At 47.6% G+C, this 15,979-nt stretch overlaps 1 protein-coding gene across 1 annotated transcript in view; it reads right to left on the bottom strand.

Moving 5' to 3' along the window:
- Positions 1-15,979, bottom strand: part of PREX2 (phosphatidylinositol-3,4,5-trisphosphate dependent Rac exchange factor 2) — a 922,406-nt gene that overhangs the window by 664,512 nt on the left and 241,915 nt on the right. Inside the window, exon 7 of the mRNA XM_029591436.1 lies at positions 14,195-14,328. Within this exon, the coding sequence (XP_029447296.1) occupies positions 14,195-14,328 (134 nt within the window). The remainder of the gene's footprint in view (positions 1-14,194; positions 14,329-15,979) is intronic.

Genomic DNA, 15,979 nt, shown 5'->3' with positions numbered 1-15,979 from the left:
TTGATGTGAGCCTTGAAGTTCAGCCGGTTGTCTATGATCACTCCTAAGTCTCTAACTTGTGTGGTGGATAGGTTGGTAGGAAGATTATTGTTAGGAATGCTATTCTCAGGCGAGATGAGTAGGATTTCAGTCTTGGAGGAATTTAGGATGAGGTTTAGGTTGTTGAGTAGTTGTTTGATTTTTTGATGGCAAGATTCCCAGTATTCAAGAGTTTTAGAGTATGTGTTCTTGATGGGGATGATAATTCGAATATCATCTGCGTATAGAAAATACTTTAGGTTGAGGTTGGTGAGAAGATGGCAAAGAGGAAGAAGGTAAATATTGAAGAGAGTTGGGGATAGTGATGAACCTTGTGGGACTCCTATGGTAGAGTCAAATCTTGAAGATTCCTTGTTTTGTAGTTTAACTTTGTAACCTCTGTTGTTGAGAAAGGTTTTGAACCATGATAGTACGGTGCCGCTGATTCCTATGGACGATAGTTGGTTTAGGAGGATGGCGTGATTGACCGTGTCGAATGCTGCGGATAGGTCTAACAGGATTAGTAGGAATGATTGACCTTTGTCGAGGCCCATTATGATATAGTCTGTCAGAGAGGTGAGGAGGGATTCTGTACCTCGGTTTTTACGGAATCCGTGTTGGGGAGCGCAGAGAATATTGTTGTCTTCAATGAAGTCTGATAGTTGAGTGTTCACTAGTTTTTCCATGATCTTAGCGATGAAAGGGAGATTAGTTATGGGACGGAAGTTGTTGGGGTCCTTCGGGTCAAGGTTAGGTTTCTTTAGGAGAGGAGTGATTGAAGCCATTTTAAGATCGTCTGGGAAGGTTCCTTGGGCGAGAGAGCAGTTGATGATGTCTGTCAATGATGAGGCTATGGTGTCTGGGATAGATAGAAGTAGTTTGGTGGGTATGTGGTCCGCAGGATGAGAAGTGGGTTTCATTTTTTTCATGATGGCTTGTATCTCAGAGGAGGAGACGGGTTCAAAGATGTTTAGGCTGATGTTTTTGTAGGGAGGGTGCTGATATGTTGGGAGGGTGGTGGAATTGGTAGGCAGTTGGGTTAAGAGATTGGTAATTTTGTTTTGAAAAAACAGAGCGAGTTCTTCGGCTTTGGATTGTGCTAGGTTATTGGGGATTTCTTGGGGAATGGTGTGAGTGAGGCTGGAGACATAAGCGAAGAGGGCTTTGGCGTCTAAGACCAGGTTGTGGATCTTAGAAGCGTAGTAATCTTTTTTTGATTTAGAGGTGAGTGATTTGTAATGGTGTAGAGTGGCTTTGTATGAAGAGATGGTACTGTCACAAGGGGTTTTACGCCATATCGCTTCTTTCTTTCTTAAACTTTGTTTTAGTTTTCTAAGTTCATTGGTGAACCAAGGTTGTCTGTTGGAGGCATTAGTGTGAGATTTTTTAGAGATTGTCGGGCAGAGCTTGTTAGCTATGTTTTCTGTTATATTGTTCCAGGAGTGAATGGCAGAGTTTGGGTCGGTGAGGTCTAATAGAGGGAGCTGTGAATCCAACTGGTTGTTGAGGTCTTCCGTGGTGCATCGTTTCCTGTAGTGGAAGGAGGGTGAAGGGATATTGGGAGAGATGGATTCTTTCAGTGCGAGAGATGTAGAAATGAGGGTGTGGTCTGACCATGGAACCTTCATACTCTTCAGAGTGGATGACGACGTAATGCCTTTGTTGATGAAGATCAGGTCCAGAGTGTGACCCGCTTTGTGAGTGGGTTTGTTGACCAGTTGTTGGAATCCCATTGCTGAGAGAGCTGTGAGGAGGGTTACACAGCTATTCGATGGTGAGGGATTGTCTATGTGCATATTGAAGTCTCCTAGGATGATTGCTGGAGAATCCAGGTTGAGGAGCGTAGTGGTGATTTCAAGGATGGGAGAGACATCAGATTCTAGCAGTCCCGGAGGGGCGTAGACAATAGGGATGTGAATCGTGTCCTCGATCGTCTTAACGATCGATTTCGACTGGGAGGGGGAGGGAATCGTATTGTTGCCGTTTGGGGGGGTAAAATATCGTGAAAAATCGTTAAAAATCGTTAAAAATCGAAAAATCGAAAAACCGGCACATTAAAACCCCCTAAAACCCACCCCCGACCCTTTAAATTAAATCCCCCACCAAATAACTTAAATAACCTGCGGGTCCAGCGGCGGTCCGGAACGGCAGCGGTCCGGAACGGGCTCCTGCTCTGAATCTTGTCGTCTTCAGCCGGCGCCATTTTCCAAAATGGCGCCGAAAATGGCGGCGGCCATAGACGAAAAAGATTGGACGGCAGGAGGTCCTTCCGGACCCCCGCTGGACTTTTGGCAAGTCTCGTGGGGGTCAGGAGGCCCCCCACAAGCTGGCCAAAAGTTCCTGGAGGTCCAGCGGGGGTCAGGGAGCGATTTCCCGCCGCGAATCGTTTTCGTACGGAAAATGGCGCCGGCCATACGCGTATGGCCGGCGCCATTTTCCATACGGAAAATGGCGCCGGCAGGAGATCGACTGCAGGAGGTCGTTCAGCGAGGCGCCGGAACCCTCGCTGAACGACCTCCTGCAGTCGATCTCCTGCCGGCGCCATTTTCCGTACGAAAACGATTCGCGGCGGGAAATCGCTCCCTGACCCCCGCTGGACCTCCAGGAACTTTTGGCCAGCTTGTGGGGGGCCTCCTGACCCCCACGAGACTTGCCAAAAGTCCAGCGGGGGTCCGGAAGGACCTCCTGCCGTCCAATCTTTTTCGTCTATGGCCGCCGCCATTTTCGGCGCCATTTTGGAAAATGGCGCCGGCTGAAGACGACAAGATTCAGAGCAGGAGCCCGTTCCGGACCGCTGCCGTTCCGGACCGCCGCTGGACCCGCAGGTTATTTAAGTTATTTGGGGGGGGGTTCGGGAGGGTGGGGGATTTAATTTAAAGGGTCGGGGGTGGGTTTTAGGGGGGTTTTAGTGTGCCGGCTCACGATTCTAACGATTTATAACGATAAATCGTTAGAATCTGTATTGTATTGTGTTCCATAACGGTTTAAGACGATATTAAAATTATCGGACGATAATTTTAATCGTCCTAAAACGATTCACATCCCTAGTAGACAAGAAGGATTTGTAGATGTTGTGAAGTAAAGAAGCCGACTTCCAGTTTTGAGTTGGAGGTAAATGGTTGTTGGGTGAAGTTGAGGCTTTTTTTGGTAGCCAGAAGGAGTCCCCCTCCTCTTTTTTTCAGTCTAGGGAGTGAGAAGAAGTCGTAGGTCTGTGTAGGTAGCTGGTTTATTATAGCTGTATCTGAGGGCTTGAGCCATGTTTCCGTTACTGCGCAGATATCTGGATTGGCGTCGGTGAGATAGTCATTGAAAATTAGGGATTTTTTTGTTAGGGATTGTGCATTGAATAGTGAGAGTGAGAAGAGAGTAAGGCCTAAGAGCTGGGTGAATGGTGCAATCAGAATAGGGGTGAGAGATTTTAGGTTGCTATGGAGGGCTTGTCTATAGGATGTTCTTTTAGGTATGATGCGATGTTGCAGGGTTGGGATTGGAAAAGCTGAAGACATTGTGATGGTTAGTTGGCTGGTGCAGAGGGTAGCTGGGCGGCAGGTGGGGGAGTGTGCCGAGGTTGATTGAAGATAGGTTGGTTAGCAGGAGCTCTGGATGGTTGATTGCTGGATGAGCACTATTTGGTTGAATGTAAAGAGAGTGCTGTCTGGGTGATTGTTGAATGAGCTCAGTAAGGTTGCTTGTTGAATGAGCTCAGTGAGGTTGCTTGTTGAATGAGCTCAGTAGGGTTGCTTGTTGAATGAGCTCAGTAGGGTTGCTTGTTGAATGAGCTCAGTAAGGTTGCTTGTTGAATGAGCTCAGTGAGGTTGCTTGTTGAATGAGCTCAGTGAGGTTGCTTGTTGAATGAGCTCAGTAGGGTTGCTTGTTGAATGAGGTTGCTTGAATGAGGTTGCTTGTTGAATGAGCTCAGTGAGGTTGCTTGTTGAATGAGCTCAGTAGGGTTGCTTGTTGAATGAGCTCAGTAGGGTTGCTTGTTGAATGAGCTCAGTAGGGTTGCTTGTTGAATGAGCTCAGTAAGGTTGCTTGTTGAATGAGCTCAGTGAGGTTGCTTGTTGAATGAGCTCAGTAGGGTTGCTTGTTGAATGAGGTTGCTTGAATGAGGTTGCTTGTTGAATGAGCTCAGTGAGGTTGCTTGTTGAATGAGCTCAGTGAGGTTGCTTGTTGAATGAGCTCAGTAGGGTTGCTTGTTGAATGAGCTCAGTAGGGTTGCTTGTTGAATGAGCTCAGTAGGGTTGCTTGTTGAATGAGCTCAGTGAGGTTGCTTGTTGAATGAGCTCAGTGAGGTTGCTTGTTGAATGAGCTCAGTAGGGTTGCTTGTTGAATGAGGTTGCTTGAATGAGGTTGCTTGTTGAATGAGCTCAGTGAGGTTGCTTGTTGAATGAGCTCAGTAAGGTTGCTTGTTGAATGAGCTCAGTAAGGTTGCCTGTTGAAAGAGCTCAGTAAGGTTGCTTGTTGAATGAGCTCAGTAAGGTTGCCTGTTGAATGAGCTCAGTAAGGTTGCCTGTTGAATGAGCTCAGTAAGGTTGCTTGTTGAATGAGCTCAGTAAGGTTGCCTGTTGAAAGAGCTCAGTAAGGTTGCCGTTGAGTTTGGATATGGATGGTGTGAACTATTGTGGAAGTTTGTCTGAGATGACGAAGAGGGCTTTTGTTGGCTCCTCGCATATGAGCTCGCAAAGGGGCGCGCTAAGGGGCAAGCCCCTTAGCCCGCGCCCCTTCGGACGCGCGACGCCCGGCGCGTGACGCCGTGGGGATGTTCACAAATTTAAAGGGCTGCTCAGCTTGCCCTGATTGGCTGTCTGCAACTACAGGGGCGCGGTTTCGGTTCCACTCACCGCTTTCCCTTCGATTCCGCTTCAGGCAGCCGCAGAGATTTTCTTTTTTTCCTTTTATTTGTATTTAGGGCTGATTGGAGTCTCTTCTGCACGGCTCGCCGCTATTTTGAGCGAGTGGACTCTGGAGCGGGCAATGGAGTTAAAACACCAGTAGGAACACAATGCCTGGAGGTACAGGCAGGAACAGCAACGGAGTTAAAACACTTGTGGGAACACAAGGGCTGCACAGTAGATGCCGGTCAGGCACAGCGATTCATGTCAAGAACATGTGCTGCAGTGCTTACATTATCTTGAGCATAGGAGGCAATTGGAACTGCTGCAAGGCTCCTTTCAATAGCTTTTATTCATCTTGCCATTCACAAGGAAAATCGGGAAAGCCAAGCAATGGCAGGTTTACTTTCAAAAACACTAGCATTTCCATCAAGACCGGTGACAGCCTTGAGCGGTGAGGGCTCATGATATCCCCTGTCATTGAAAAAACACGTTCACTGGGCACACTGGTTGGTGGACATGACAGATATCCTTCAGCCACTTTGGCTAGGTGTGGCCAGACAGTGGACTTGTGTGCCCAATATGCCAGCGGATCTGTCTGCGTGTTCTCTATCGGCTCTGAGAGATACCGTGTCACTGACAGCTCTGCTGCTGTCTCCTCCTGTGCTTGGGAGGGCTGAGAGTCACTCAATCCAGTTACTTTCTCTCTCGCCCGTTGCACAACTGATGTATCTTTATGGCCAACATGCCTTGGGCGTTCTGACGTTGAGGTGGACGCACTAATAATAGTATCTGTCACTGACACAGTCCTTCTCCTGCCAGGGCTAGCAGCAGCACAACTCTGTGACGTGCCTGCTGTTTCCACCTGTGCTTCAAGCCTAATCTGTCTCCGCCTATGGTGCTCCTGTTCACGGACCTGTGCTAACAACAGCTCCTTCACAAATGACAGACAATTGGTCTGTAGGGCGAGTTTACCTTTCACACGGGGATCACAGACAGAGGCGAGCATGTATGTGCTGTCCTCTGTTAAAGGCCTTAATCTGTCTTTCACCTGCTGCTGCAAAACGTCCACACACTGCAGCACCTCAGCAGTCATTCCCTCTTGCCGTTTAATGCCTTCCAAATGGTCATCCAGGAATTTCACAATAGGGATGATGTCAGCCAAGGTGGAACTTCTGGAACTCAGCTCCTCCGTGACGTCCTTGAAGGGCTGCAGGATTTTTAACAGCTGACTCATGACTAACCAATCGTGATGCCCTAGGGGATTCTGTACACCTATGTCTATTGTACCAGAAAGTTCATGAAGGGGTGTCTGCAGCTCCAATAACCTCTCCAGCATCATAAAGGTGGAATTCCACCGGGTAGGAACGTCTTGAATGAGACGCTTCTCTGCCATATCCAAATCAGTCTGCTTTTCTCTGAGAACCTGCCCCGCCCTGACACTTCTGTGGAAGTGTGCTGCTATGTTCCTGCACTTGTGTATTAACCGACGCAGGTATTCAGTCTCCTTGTCCTTGGACTCCAAGCCCAAACCTGACTTCACTACCAGATGCAGAGTGTGTGCAAAACATCGGATGTTCTTAAACCGCCCATCGCTTATTGCCTTAACCATGTTTGCACCGTTGTCTGTGACAAAAAAGCCTGCCCACGTTTTACTGTCTCGCTGGTGTACTTTCCAGCTCGCCAGCATCTTTCTGATGCATGCTAGAATATTGGCAGAGGTATGGGAATGGTCCGTCAGGTGGGTGTTCAGTAAAGCCCACCTCCACCCTGATGCTTGTTCAGTAATAGAGCTGCTGGCTGCCCCTGCCTCTGCCATGTCCCACCAGTGTGCTGTCAGAGAGAGGTAAGAGTGTGCAGCATTCATGGCGGTCCAGATATCGCAGGTGAAATGCACTCTTCCGTCTGCCTTTCCTAGCAGTGCTTGCACGCGACTGACACAGTGCTTGTACAGGCTGGGGATGACCTTTCTACTAAATGTGGTTCTGGAGGGGACTTTGTAATTTGGAAGTACGACCTTCAAGAAACGTTTGAAACCCACATTCTCCACTAACTGCAGGGGCTGGTCATCAAGGGCAATCATTTCCCCAATGCTCCTGGTTACTACTTTTGCGGCTGCCTGCCTCCTACCCCGGGATAGCGTTACCGCACTCCACCCCATTTCCTCCATGGTGCATTGTCGCTTCTCCCACATGTCAGTGGGTTTCTGGCCTGCCGCCTGACTGCTAGAAGGGTATGAGGGCGTGGGCTGACTCTGCTGCTTTCCTACCACTGCACCCTGGTTGGAAGGGGAAGGGGTCCCCTGACGGAAAATGCTACCATCCCCAGATGGCAGTAATCTTGTTGGGTGTTGCCTCTTAATATGATACTCCATGCCAAAATTTGACAGATGTCCCAGTTGCTTGCCTCTGCTAATATCCCTGGCACAGTAATTACACCGAGCATAACGCGGGTCTTCTGTCACTTTAAAATGTGCCCAGATCGCAGATTTTTTTTGTGATCCTCCTCTCTTTCCCGCCCTGGGGGTGGATGGTGGCACTGGAGTTGAGGTACTACTGGGTGTGGGTGGTGCACCCAATGCACCCGGCGAAGCAATGCCAGCGGGGGCAACAGTCACCCTCTGTCTCCCTTCTGACAGCTCTTCCTCCTCCTCGATATCAGTGGAATGTCTCCCCTGCCGCAGATTTCTGGAGGTGGAGGCTAAAACAGGACTAACTGACAATTCTACCGAAGATTGCTCAGGTATTACATCTTCCGTTTCTGATGAGAATCCCATCCAAGAAGATTCTTCTTCTGAATCAGAAGCTAACAGTGCCAGCGCTACCTTGTCACCGCGAAGTTTTGCAGGACACTTCTGTCCCCTGGCTGCTCTTGGGTGTGTAACTTTTGTCTGGCTAGACTCTGCCTCCTCTTCACTCTCCTCCAAAACTACAGTGCCAGAAACACGTGGTGGCGATTGCAAAGTTTCATGGTCTGATTTCTTTTTTTTTGCCATGGAACTGCCATCCCCTACAAAGACGTTTGATTGCGACAGTTGCCTTTTTACCTGTACTGGTGGTGTTGCGCTGGTGTCTTTTGCGGTGCCTCCGCTGCCATTCCCACTAAGTCGCTTGCATCTCCCTTTCCCTGACATTATGGATTTAATGTCAATGAGTACTAGTGGTAACACTGCCCACTGTCCCACAATAATAATGTTCGGTCAGTTTAAAATAACTAAATTAACAGACCCACTCAAGAAGAATGCTCAGTCTGTTTAAAATAACAAAATGAACGGACCCAGTCAAGGACAATGCGGTTAAGTCTGTTTAAAAATAGCAGATTGAACAGACTCGCTGAAGGCCAATCTTCACTCTGTTTACAATGCCCACTGCCTCACTGCCTGCCTGGCAATACACGGAATGTGTCTGTCTGTGTGTGTGCAGTGAGTGCACAGAGAACCAGCTTCCTTTTCAGTAGATATGAGGCAGAGTACTGCCAGTGCCAGCCCTGGCACTGCCCACCCAGCACTGAACCAGTCAAGGACAATGCGGTTAAGTCTGTTTAGAAATAGCAGATTGAACAGACTCGCTGAAGGCCAATCTTCACTCTGTTTACAATGCCCACTGCCTCACTGCCTGCCTGCCAATGCACGGAATGTGTCTGTCTGTGTGTGTGCAGTGAGTGCACAGAGAACCAGCTTCCTTTTCAGTAGATATGAGGCAGAGTCTGCCAGTGCCAGCCCTGGCACTGCCCACCCAGCACTGAACCAGTCAAGGACAATGCGGTTAAGTCTGTTTAGAAATAGCAGATTTAACAGACTCGCTGAAGGGCAATCTTCACTCTGTTTACAATGCCCACTGCCTCACTGCCTGCCTGGCAATGCACGGAATGTGTCTGTCTGTGTGTGTGCAGTGAGTGCACAGAGAACCAGCTTCCTATTCAGTAGATATGAGGCAGAGTACTGCCAGTGCCAGCCCTGGCACTGCCCACCCAGCACTGAACCAGTCAAGGACAATGTGGTTAAGTCTGTTTAGAAATAGCAGATTGAACAGACTCGCTGAAGGGCAATCTTCACTCTGTTTACAATGCCCACTGCCTCACTGCCTGCCTGGCAATGCACGGAATGTGTCTGTCTGTGTGTGTGCAGTGAGTGCACAGAGAACCAGCTTCCTTTTCAGTAGATATGAGGCAGAATACTGCCAGTGCCAGCCCTGGCACTGCCCACCCAGCACTGAACCAGTCAAGGACAATGCGGTTAAGTCTGTTTAGAAATAGCAGATTGAACAGACTCACTGAAGGCCAATCTTCACTCTGTTTACAATGCCCACTGCCTCACTGCCTGCCTGCCAATGCACGGAATGTGTCTGTCTGTGTGTGTGCAGTGAGTGCACAGAGAACCAGCTTCCTTTTCAGTAGATATGAGGCAGAGTACTGCCAGTGCCAGCCCTGGCACTGCCCACCCAGCACTGAACCAGTCAAGGACAATGCGGTTTAGAAATAGCAGATTGAACAGACTCGCTGAAGGCCAATCTTCACTCTGTTTACAATGCCCACTGCCTCACTGCCTGCCTGGCAATGCACGGAATGTGTCTGTCTGTGTGTGTGCAGTGAGTGCACAGAGAACCAGCTTCCTTTTCAGTAGATATGAGGCAGAGTACTGCCAGTGCCAGCCCTGGCACTGCCCACCCAGCACTGAACCAGTCAAGGACAATGCGGTTAAGTCTGTTTAAAAATAGCAGATTGAACAGACTCGCTGAAGGCCAATCTTCACTCTGTTTACAATGCCCACTGCCTCACTGCCTGCCTGCCAATGCACGGAATGTGTCTGTCTGTGTGTGTGCAGTGAGTGCACAGAGAACCAGCTTCCTTTACAGTAGATATGAGGCAGAGTACTGCCAGTGCCAGCCCTGGCACTGCCCACCCAGCACTGAACCAGTCAAGGACAATGCGGTTAAGTCTGTTTAGAAATAGCAAATTTAACAGACTCGCTGAAGGGCAATGTTCACTCTGTTTACAATGCCCACTGCCTCACTGCCTGCCTGGCAATGCACGGAATGTGTCTGTCTGTGTGCACTGCAGTGCACATAGAACTAAAGTAGATATGAGGCAGAGTACTCCCATCCCTGGAACTGCTGCCCAGTGCCCACCCAGCACTGAACCACTCAAGGAGAATGCTTTTAAGTCTGTTTAAAAATAGCAAATATGAGGCAGAGTACTGCCAGCCCTGCCTGGCACTGCCCAGGATAAAATGTACAGACTCACTCAATAACAATGTTCTTTTTTTTTTTTTTCCCTAACAAAGAATCTGTTCTGTGTTGTCTATCAAATCTGGTTCTGTTCTGTGTTGTCTATCAAATCTGGTTCTGCTATCTTCTCTGCCTCAGCCTGCCTAAGCCCACCTTGCACGATCCCGATCCCACCTCCCCACTGAATCGCTGACAATGTCCGTCAGTCCTCGTGCTGCTGCTGCTTTTATAGTGCTGGCTCGTCAGGAAATCCTCAGAGAAGCACGGAATGACAGCGCGATTCGCTGCATTCAGTGCTTCTCTGAAAAGGTGAATGCAGATTCGCTGCGTTCCGGTATCCATGCCGACCTGTCCCACCCTTTCCTGTGAGTCACTGAGACTCACAGGACAGGGTCAGACAGGTTGGCATGGTTACCGCAGGGGCGCCGCCATTTTCAGGCAATCCGGGGCTCCGAGCTCGAGTCGCAGGTAATGGCGGCGAGAAAGCGCGCGCATGGCGATTCGCCGTATCCGACATATCTATGTTCAATATGTCGGAAATCTGCTCGTTTACGCCTCATTTTTTTTTTAAGTTAAAAAAAAAATTTGAGTTGCGTTTTACATATGCGGTCAATCCGAATGCACATGCCTAGTATCTATTACTCTAAGCAACTAATCCAAAGAGAGAGTGGCCATCCTAGTCAGTGCAATCACTGTTCTGTCTAAGCCTGAGTCTTATGCATAGAGTGTTTAAGATTAGATATATGTACATTTTTTATTTTCTTTAGAAAAGCTGATTCAGTTGAACAGTCTTCGGTGCAGCAATTGATTTGTCGGCAGATTTTAACAAAGAGTTTGATCTGGTCCATTATCCATGCTGGATACCCAACACTCCAACAGAGTAATAAGAATACTAGATTGACTGTAACTTGGCCTCAAGCTACTTTTAGCTACAGTTTTACATTGTGGTTAGCTGTTTTTATGTATGAAAATAAATAATTAATGTATATTTACTTAATAGCTATCAAAAAATATAGCAGTGCTAGGGATCTTGGTTTTCAGTTTTTATTTTATTTTTCCTTTGAATTTATCAGTCTCTATTACAACAAGAACAAGCATGATATTTGCCTGGGAAAATTACAGGTCTTTTTTTTCCCACTGATTTCTCCAGTTTTTGTTCTTGTTCTAATAATCACTGAAAAATTCCTGGATAAAATAAAATAAAAACTGAAAATGAAGGTCCCTATGTATAATATAGATTTGGATTTAGCAAATTCAAATCCTCTGAAAAAGAATGTGCCATGGATTGGAAGTTATTATTACAGTAATTGTGGGATAGATTTTGTTAAAGGAAGATCAACCACAGACAACTTGTGTACTGCATCTAATATGTAAAGTCAAATACTCAGAGGATCCCACAATGGCATTATTCCTTGATGCACAGAGAGCATTTTATCATGTAAAGTAGGATTACCTAAGGTATACAATCTAGAAATCTCCATATCCACAAAATAAAGACAGCCACCATATCAAGAACCTTTAGCACAGGCCCATTGTTAAAGAGTAAGATGAGATTCATTTCAGCACTATAGCCTAACAATGCACAGGTACTCCTGTCCTTGACACTACTTATTCTGGCACTGAAGCATTTAGTGATTACCATCAGAAAGGCAGAAAAAAATAGGGGCAATGAAAGTGCATAGGATGAATGTAAAATAATGCCATAAGCTGATGGGGCAAATGTCAGGTAGCACCATTTTGAAAAATGGCTGCCATCAGGATCAGAAACTAAGGGGCATTCTGGATTCTCACTGTACCACCAGGGCTGCTTTTGTGAGTAAGGGGAGGTTTGTGGGTGCGGTCCAGGCCTCCAGGAGCCAGAGTTTTTTAATGAAGGGGCAGGCAGGAGCTGAGGGTGGGACTTGGGTCCAATTTAAAACATTTTTACATATTTTAACAGTGTGCCACTTCCAGGGATAATAGGGGAACAGGAACTCTATGGAGACCCCTAGAATTTTTGTCCACTTTCGGGTAGGGGGCTTACTCAGGACCAACATCCCCTTTAAGTACAGTAATGGCTCCAAGAACATCGGGATGTGCATTAGTATCCCAATGCTCCTGGGGGAAGCTGACTTCAGATCAAATAATGCAGTTTGTGATTCCAACAAGCTACTATAAACCAGGTACCGGCCTCCATGAATTTATCATGTGTTGGAGTCTTACAATGTGAACTGAGTTCCGTCTGGATCTGAGTGATATGTTTTGGACCTGTTAAAAAGGGGTTTTCAACCCTGCAGAGACAGTAAGCTGCCAGAATTGAGGTGAAGGAATATAAAAAACCATCAAAACCCATGCATGTACTCCTGTAAATGACAAATGTTCTGCAAGAGCCAGTGTCCAGCAGTCACAGTGTTAGCAGGTTGGGAAAACCCAGCTCCAATATTCAGAGTTAGCTGGATAACTTAGCCAGTGAAGGGGGTTATTTTCCAAGTAGTGTTTTGGCCTTTTTGCATATTGTACAGTTTTAACACCAGAAATAACACCACCTTTTTCTTTGGCATTAAGCTGTGCATATGGCTATATCACACATAGCATTTGGGGGGGGGGGGGGGGGGGGGGGGGGGGGGGAGACTATAAGGCCCTTCTAGTAGTTAGGTATTATTTATACCTCTATAGGAGGCCCACCTAGTAACGAGGTGAGGTTTAGGGTTGGGGCAACTTTGACATGCAGAGTACGATGTACAAACAGAACAGTGCACTCTTGTGAAGATGTGATGACCATCAGAGTGAGGAAACACACAAAGATGAGATTTCTACAATGTTCTCTCAACCTAGCTTGATGTTACCCAAGTTGAGAGTCCATCAAACTAGGTTGAGAGAACATTGTAGAAATCTCATCTTTGTGCTTGCCTTCCTTTTATAAAAGGTTTTTCATATACTCTGACATATACAGAACTTCAGAAGGTATCTCCTCTCTACCTGGAATCTAACAGAGAAATGACTCGCAAGAAAATGGTGACACTTTTTCTTTCAGATTCAGGTTTAAAAAAATAAGTTTATTTAATACAGCTTGCTATACTGCCTTGAAAGGAAGTGATGCTGGGATAGGCTGGATGAAAAAAAGTGTTTCAATTGATTGGTTCTTCTATTTCCTTGTCCGTTCCTCAGCTTGGCTGTGGTGTGTCTGGTTTTAGTAGGAAAAAGAAAAAAAAGCTGCAGTTTTGCTCACTCCATAGTCTTTAATGGATCCAAAAACAAACATTTTCAGTATTTTCTGAGCCCCTGTCTTTTCATTTTGTATGGAATGAAATGAAATGAAAATGGATTCTTTCATTTCAGAATCCCTATTTGTTTCAAATGTGTGCACATTTCTAATATCTTGATCTGAAGGAAGTCAAATGGTATTGCTCACAGATATATACATATATACACTTACTACAGTATCACTTACACATTTGCATGGACTGTCTTTCATGCTCATAAAATAAAACATATTTGGCATGCATCCCTTCACCACCATTCAAACATAAATTCCCATTTATATACCACAGGTCTCTCTTAAACAAGCCCAGCTTCTTCAATCCTCTAAGCATAATGACCCGCCTTTTATAGATGAATACATCCCCTTATCCATGTCTTCTAGTGGTCATGAGAAAACAGGAAGCTGGAATAGTTGTTCCACTGGACTGTTGTGCTCCCTAACCCACAAGAATCTGAATCTAAAGCAAGGCAAATCCAAACCAGAAGTTTATTTGGGTTCAGATTGGTTCTGATTCTTGTCAACCAGAACCATCCACCATCACTTTCTTCTAATCCATATTCTGAATAAAATGACATAGTATGGTTGAGTAATTCTAGCAGCCATATCGGGACTGGAGGAAACTCTAGTTATAGTAGATCATGATTCCTTTTAAAGGACCAAAACATGTTTTGTTGGTCTTATAAAAGTTACCAAAAAACTTACTTAGTGTTTTTGCCATGTTAGTTAACTTCATTAGGCAGAAATAAAGATCAAAAAGCAATTTGTATCACTTACAATTTATTTGAGGACCTTCATTTCTGCATGAATAAAATAATCATAAATAGTTATAGCATGCACTTCAAAGTGTGGATAAATGAGAAGATCAAATGCACACTTACCTGTGTTTCCTTTTGCAGTAAACCAAGAGATTATCAAACAGGAAAAACACACGTTCCTGGATATTGCCAGCTGAAATTTTGAGCAAAATTCCATACATCAGCATTTCAGTACATGTATCTGTGATGTTGGAGCCCTGAAAAGAAACCAAATATAGATGTTTTAAAGTTGTTTCAAACCCAAGCATGAAAGCTCATTCCAAAATAAAGATCTGTAGCGAGCAGTAATTTACAAAAGCATACTGCACTAAAATAAACATGGACATGTTAGTTGTTTGCTGTGTATTTTAAGTACACATCTCAAATGTGGTTTTATTTAACAAAGCAAGAGGATTTTGCTTGAAGCATTTTCAGCTGATTCCATCTGGTCTGTCCCTCTTTTCCTGTCTCCTGGCATTCCTTCTGACAAAGCTGTGTAAAACATCCCAACAGTCATTCATGGACTGTAGCTTTCTACCATACAGGGGCTTGTGCCCTGAAACTCACACTAAACACTTTTAGGGGCGGATTTTAAGAGCCCTGCTCGCCTAAATCCGCCCAAATCCGGGCGGATTTAGGCGAGCAGGGCCCTGCGCGCCGGTGAGCCTATTTTACATAGGCTCACCAGCGCGCGCAGACCCCGGGACTCGCGTAAGTCCCGGGGTTCTCTGAGGGGGACGTGTCGGGGGCGGGCCCGAACCGCGCGGCGTTTAGGGGGCGTGCCGGGAGCGTTTCGGGGGCAGACCCGGAGGCGTGGTTACGGCCCGGGGCGGCCCGGGGGCATGGCCGTGCCCTTCGAACCCGCCCCCAGGTCGCGTCCCGGCGCGCAGGAGGCCCGCTGACACGCGGGGATTTACGCCTCCCGGAGGGAGGCGTAAATCCCCCGAGAAAGGTAAGGGGGGGGGGCTTAGACAGGGCCGGGTGGGTGGGTTAGGTAGGGGAAGGGAGGGGAAGGTGAGGGGAGGGCAAAAGGAAGTTCCCTCCGAGGCCGCTCCGATTTCGGAGCAGCCTCGGAGGGAGGTTGATAGCCTTGCGTGCGCCGATCCAGGATTTTAGTGGATTCGCGCGGCTCCGCACGTATCTACTAAAATCCAGCGTTCTTTTGCTTGCGCCTGATGCGCCAGCAGAAGTAGGCCTATTCGCATAGGGGCGGATTTTAAGAGCCCTGCTCGCCTAAATCCGCCCAAAACCGGGCGGATTTAGGCGGGCAGGGCCCTGCGCGCCGGTGAGCCTATTTTACATAGGCCTACCGGCGCGCACAGAGCCCTGGGACTCGCGTAAGTCCCGGGGTTTTCGGAGGTGGGCGTGTCGGGGGCGTGTCGGGGCGGGCCGGATCCACGCGGCATTTTAGGGGCGTGTCGGGAGTGTTCCGGGGCGGGCCCGGGGGCGTGGCCGTGCCCTCCGGACCCGCCCCCAGATCGCGTCCCGGCGCGCTAGCGGCCCACTGGCGCGCGGGGATTTATGTCTCCCTCCGGGAGGCGTAAATCCCCCAACAAAGGTAAGGGGGGGGTTTAGACAGGGCCGGGCGGGTGGGTTAGGTAGGGGAAGGGAGGGGAAGGTGAGGGGAGGGCAAAGGAAAGTTCCCTCCGAGGCCGCTCCGATTTCGGAGCGGCCTCGGAGGGAATGGGGGTAGGCTGCGCGGCTCGGCGTGCGCCGGCTATATGAAATCGATAGCCTTGCGCGCGCCGATCCAGGATTTTAGCAGATACGCGCGGCTCCGCGCGTATCTACTAAAATCCGGCGTACTTTTGTTGGCGCCTGGAACGCCAACAAAAGTACGCCGACGCGCCTTGTTTGAAAATCTACCCC

Source organism: Rhinatrema bivittatum, chromosome 2 (assembly GCF_901001135.1).
Source record: "Rhinatrema bivittatum chromosome 2, aRhiBiv1.1, whole genome shotgun sequence".
NCBI lineage: Eukaryota > Metazoa > Chordata > Amphibia > Gymnophiona > Rhinatrematidae > Rhinatrema > Rhinatrema bivittatum.
This window is presented reverse-complemented; position numbering and strand designations above follow the sequence as displayed.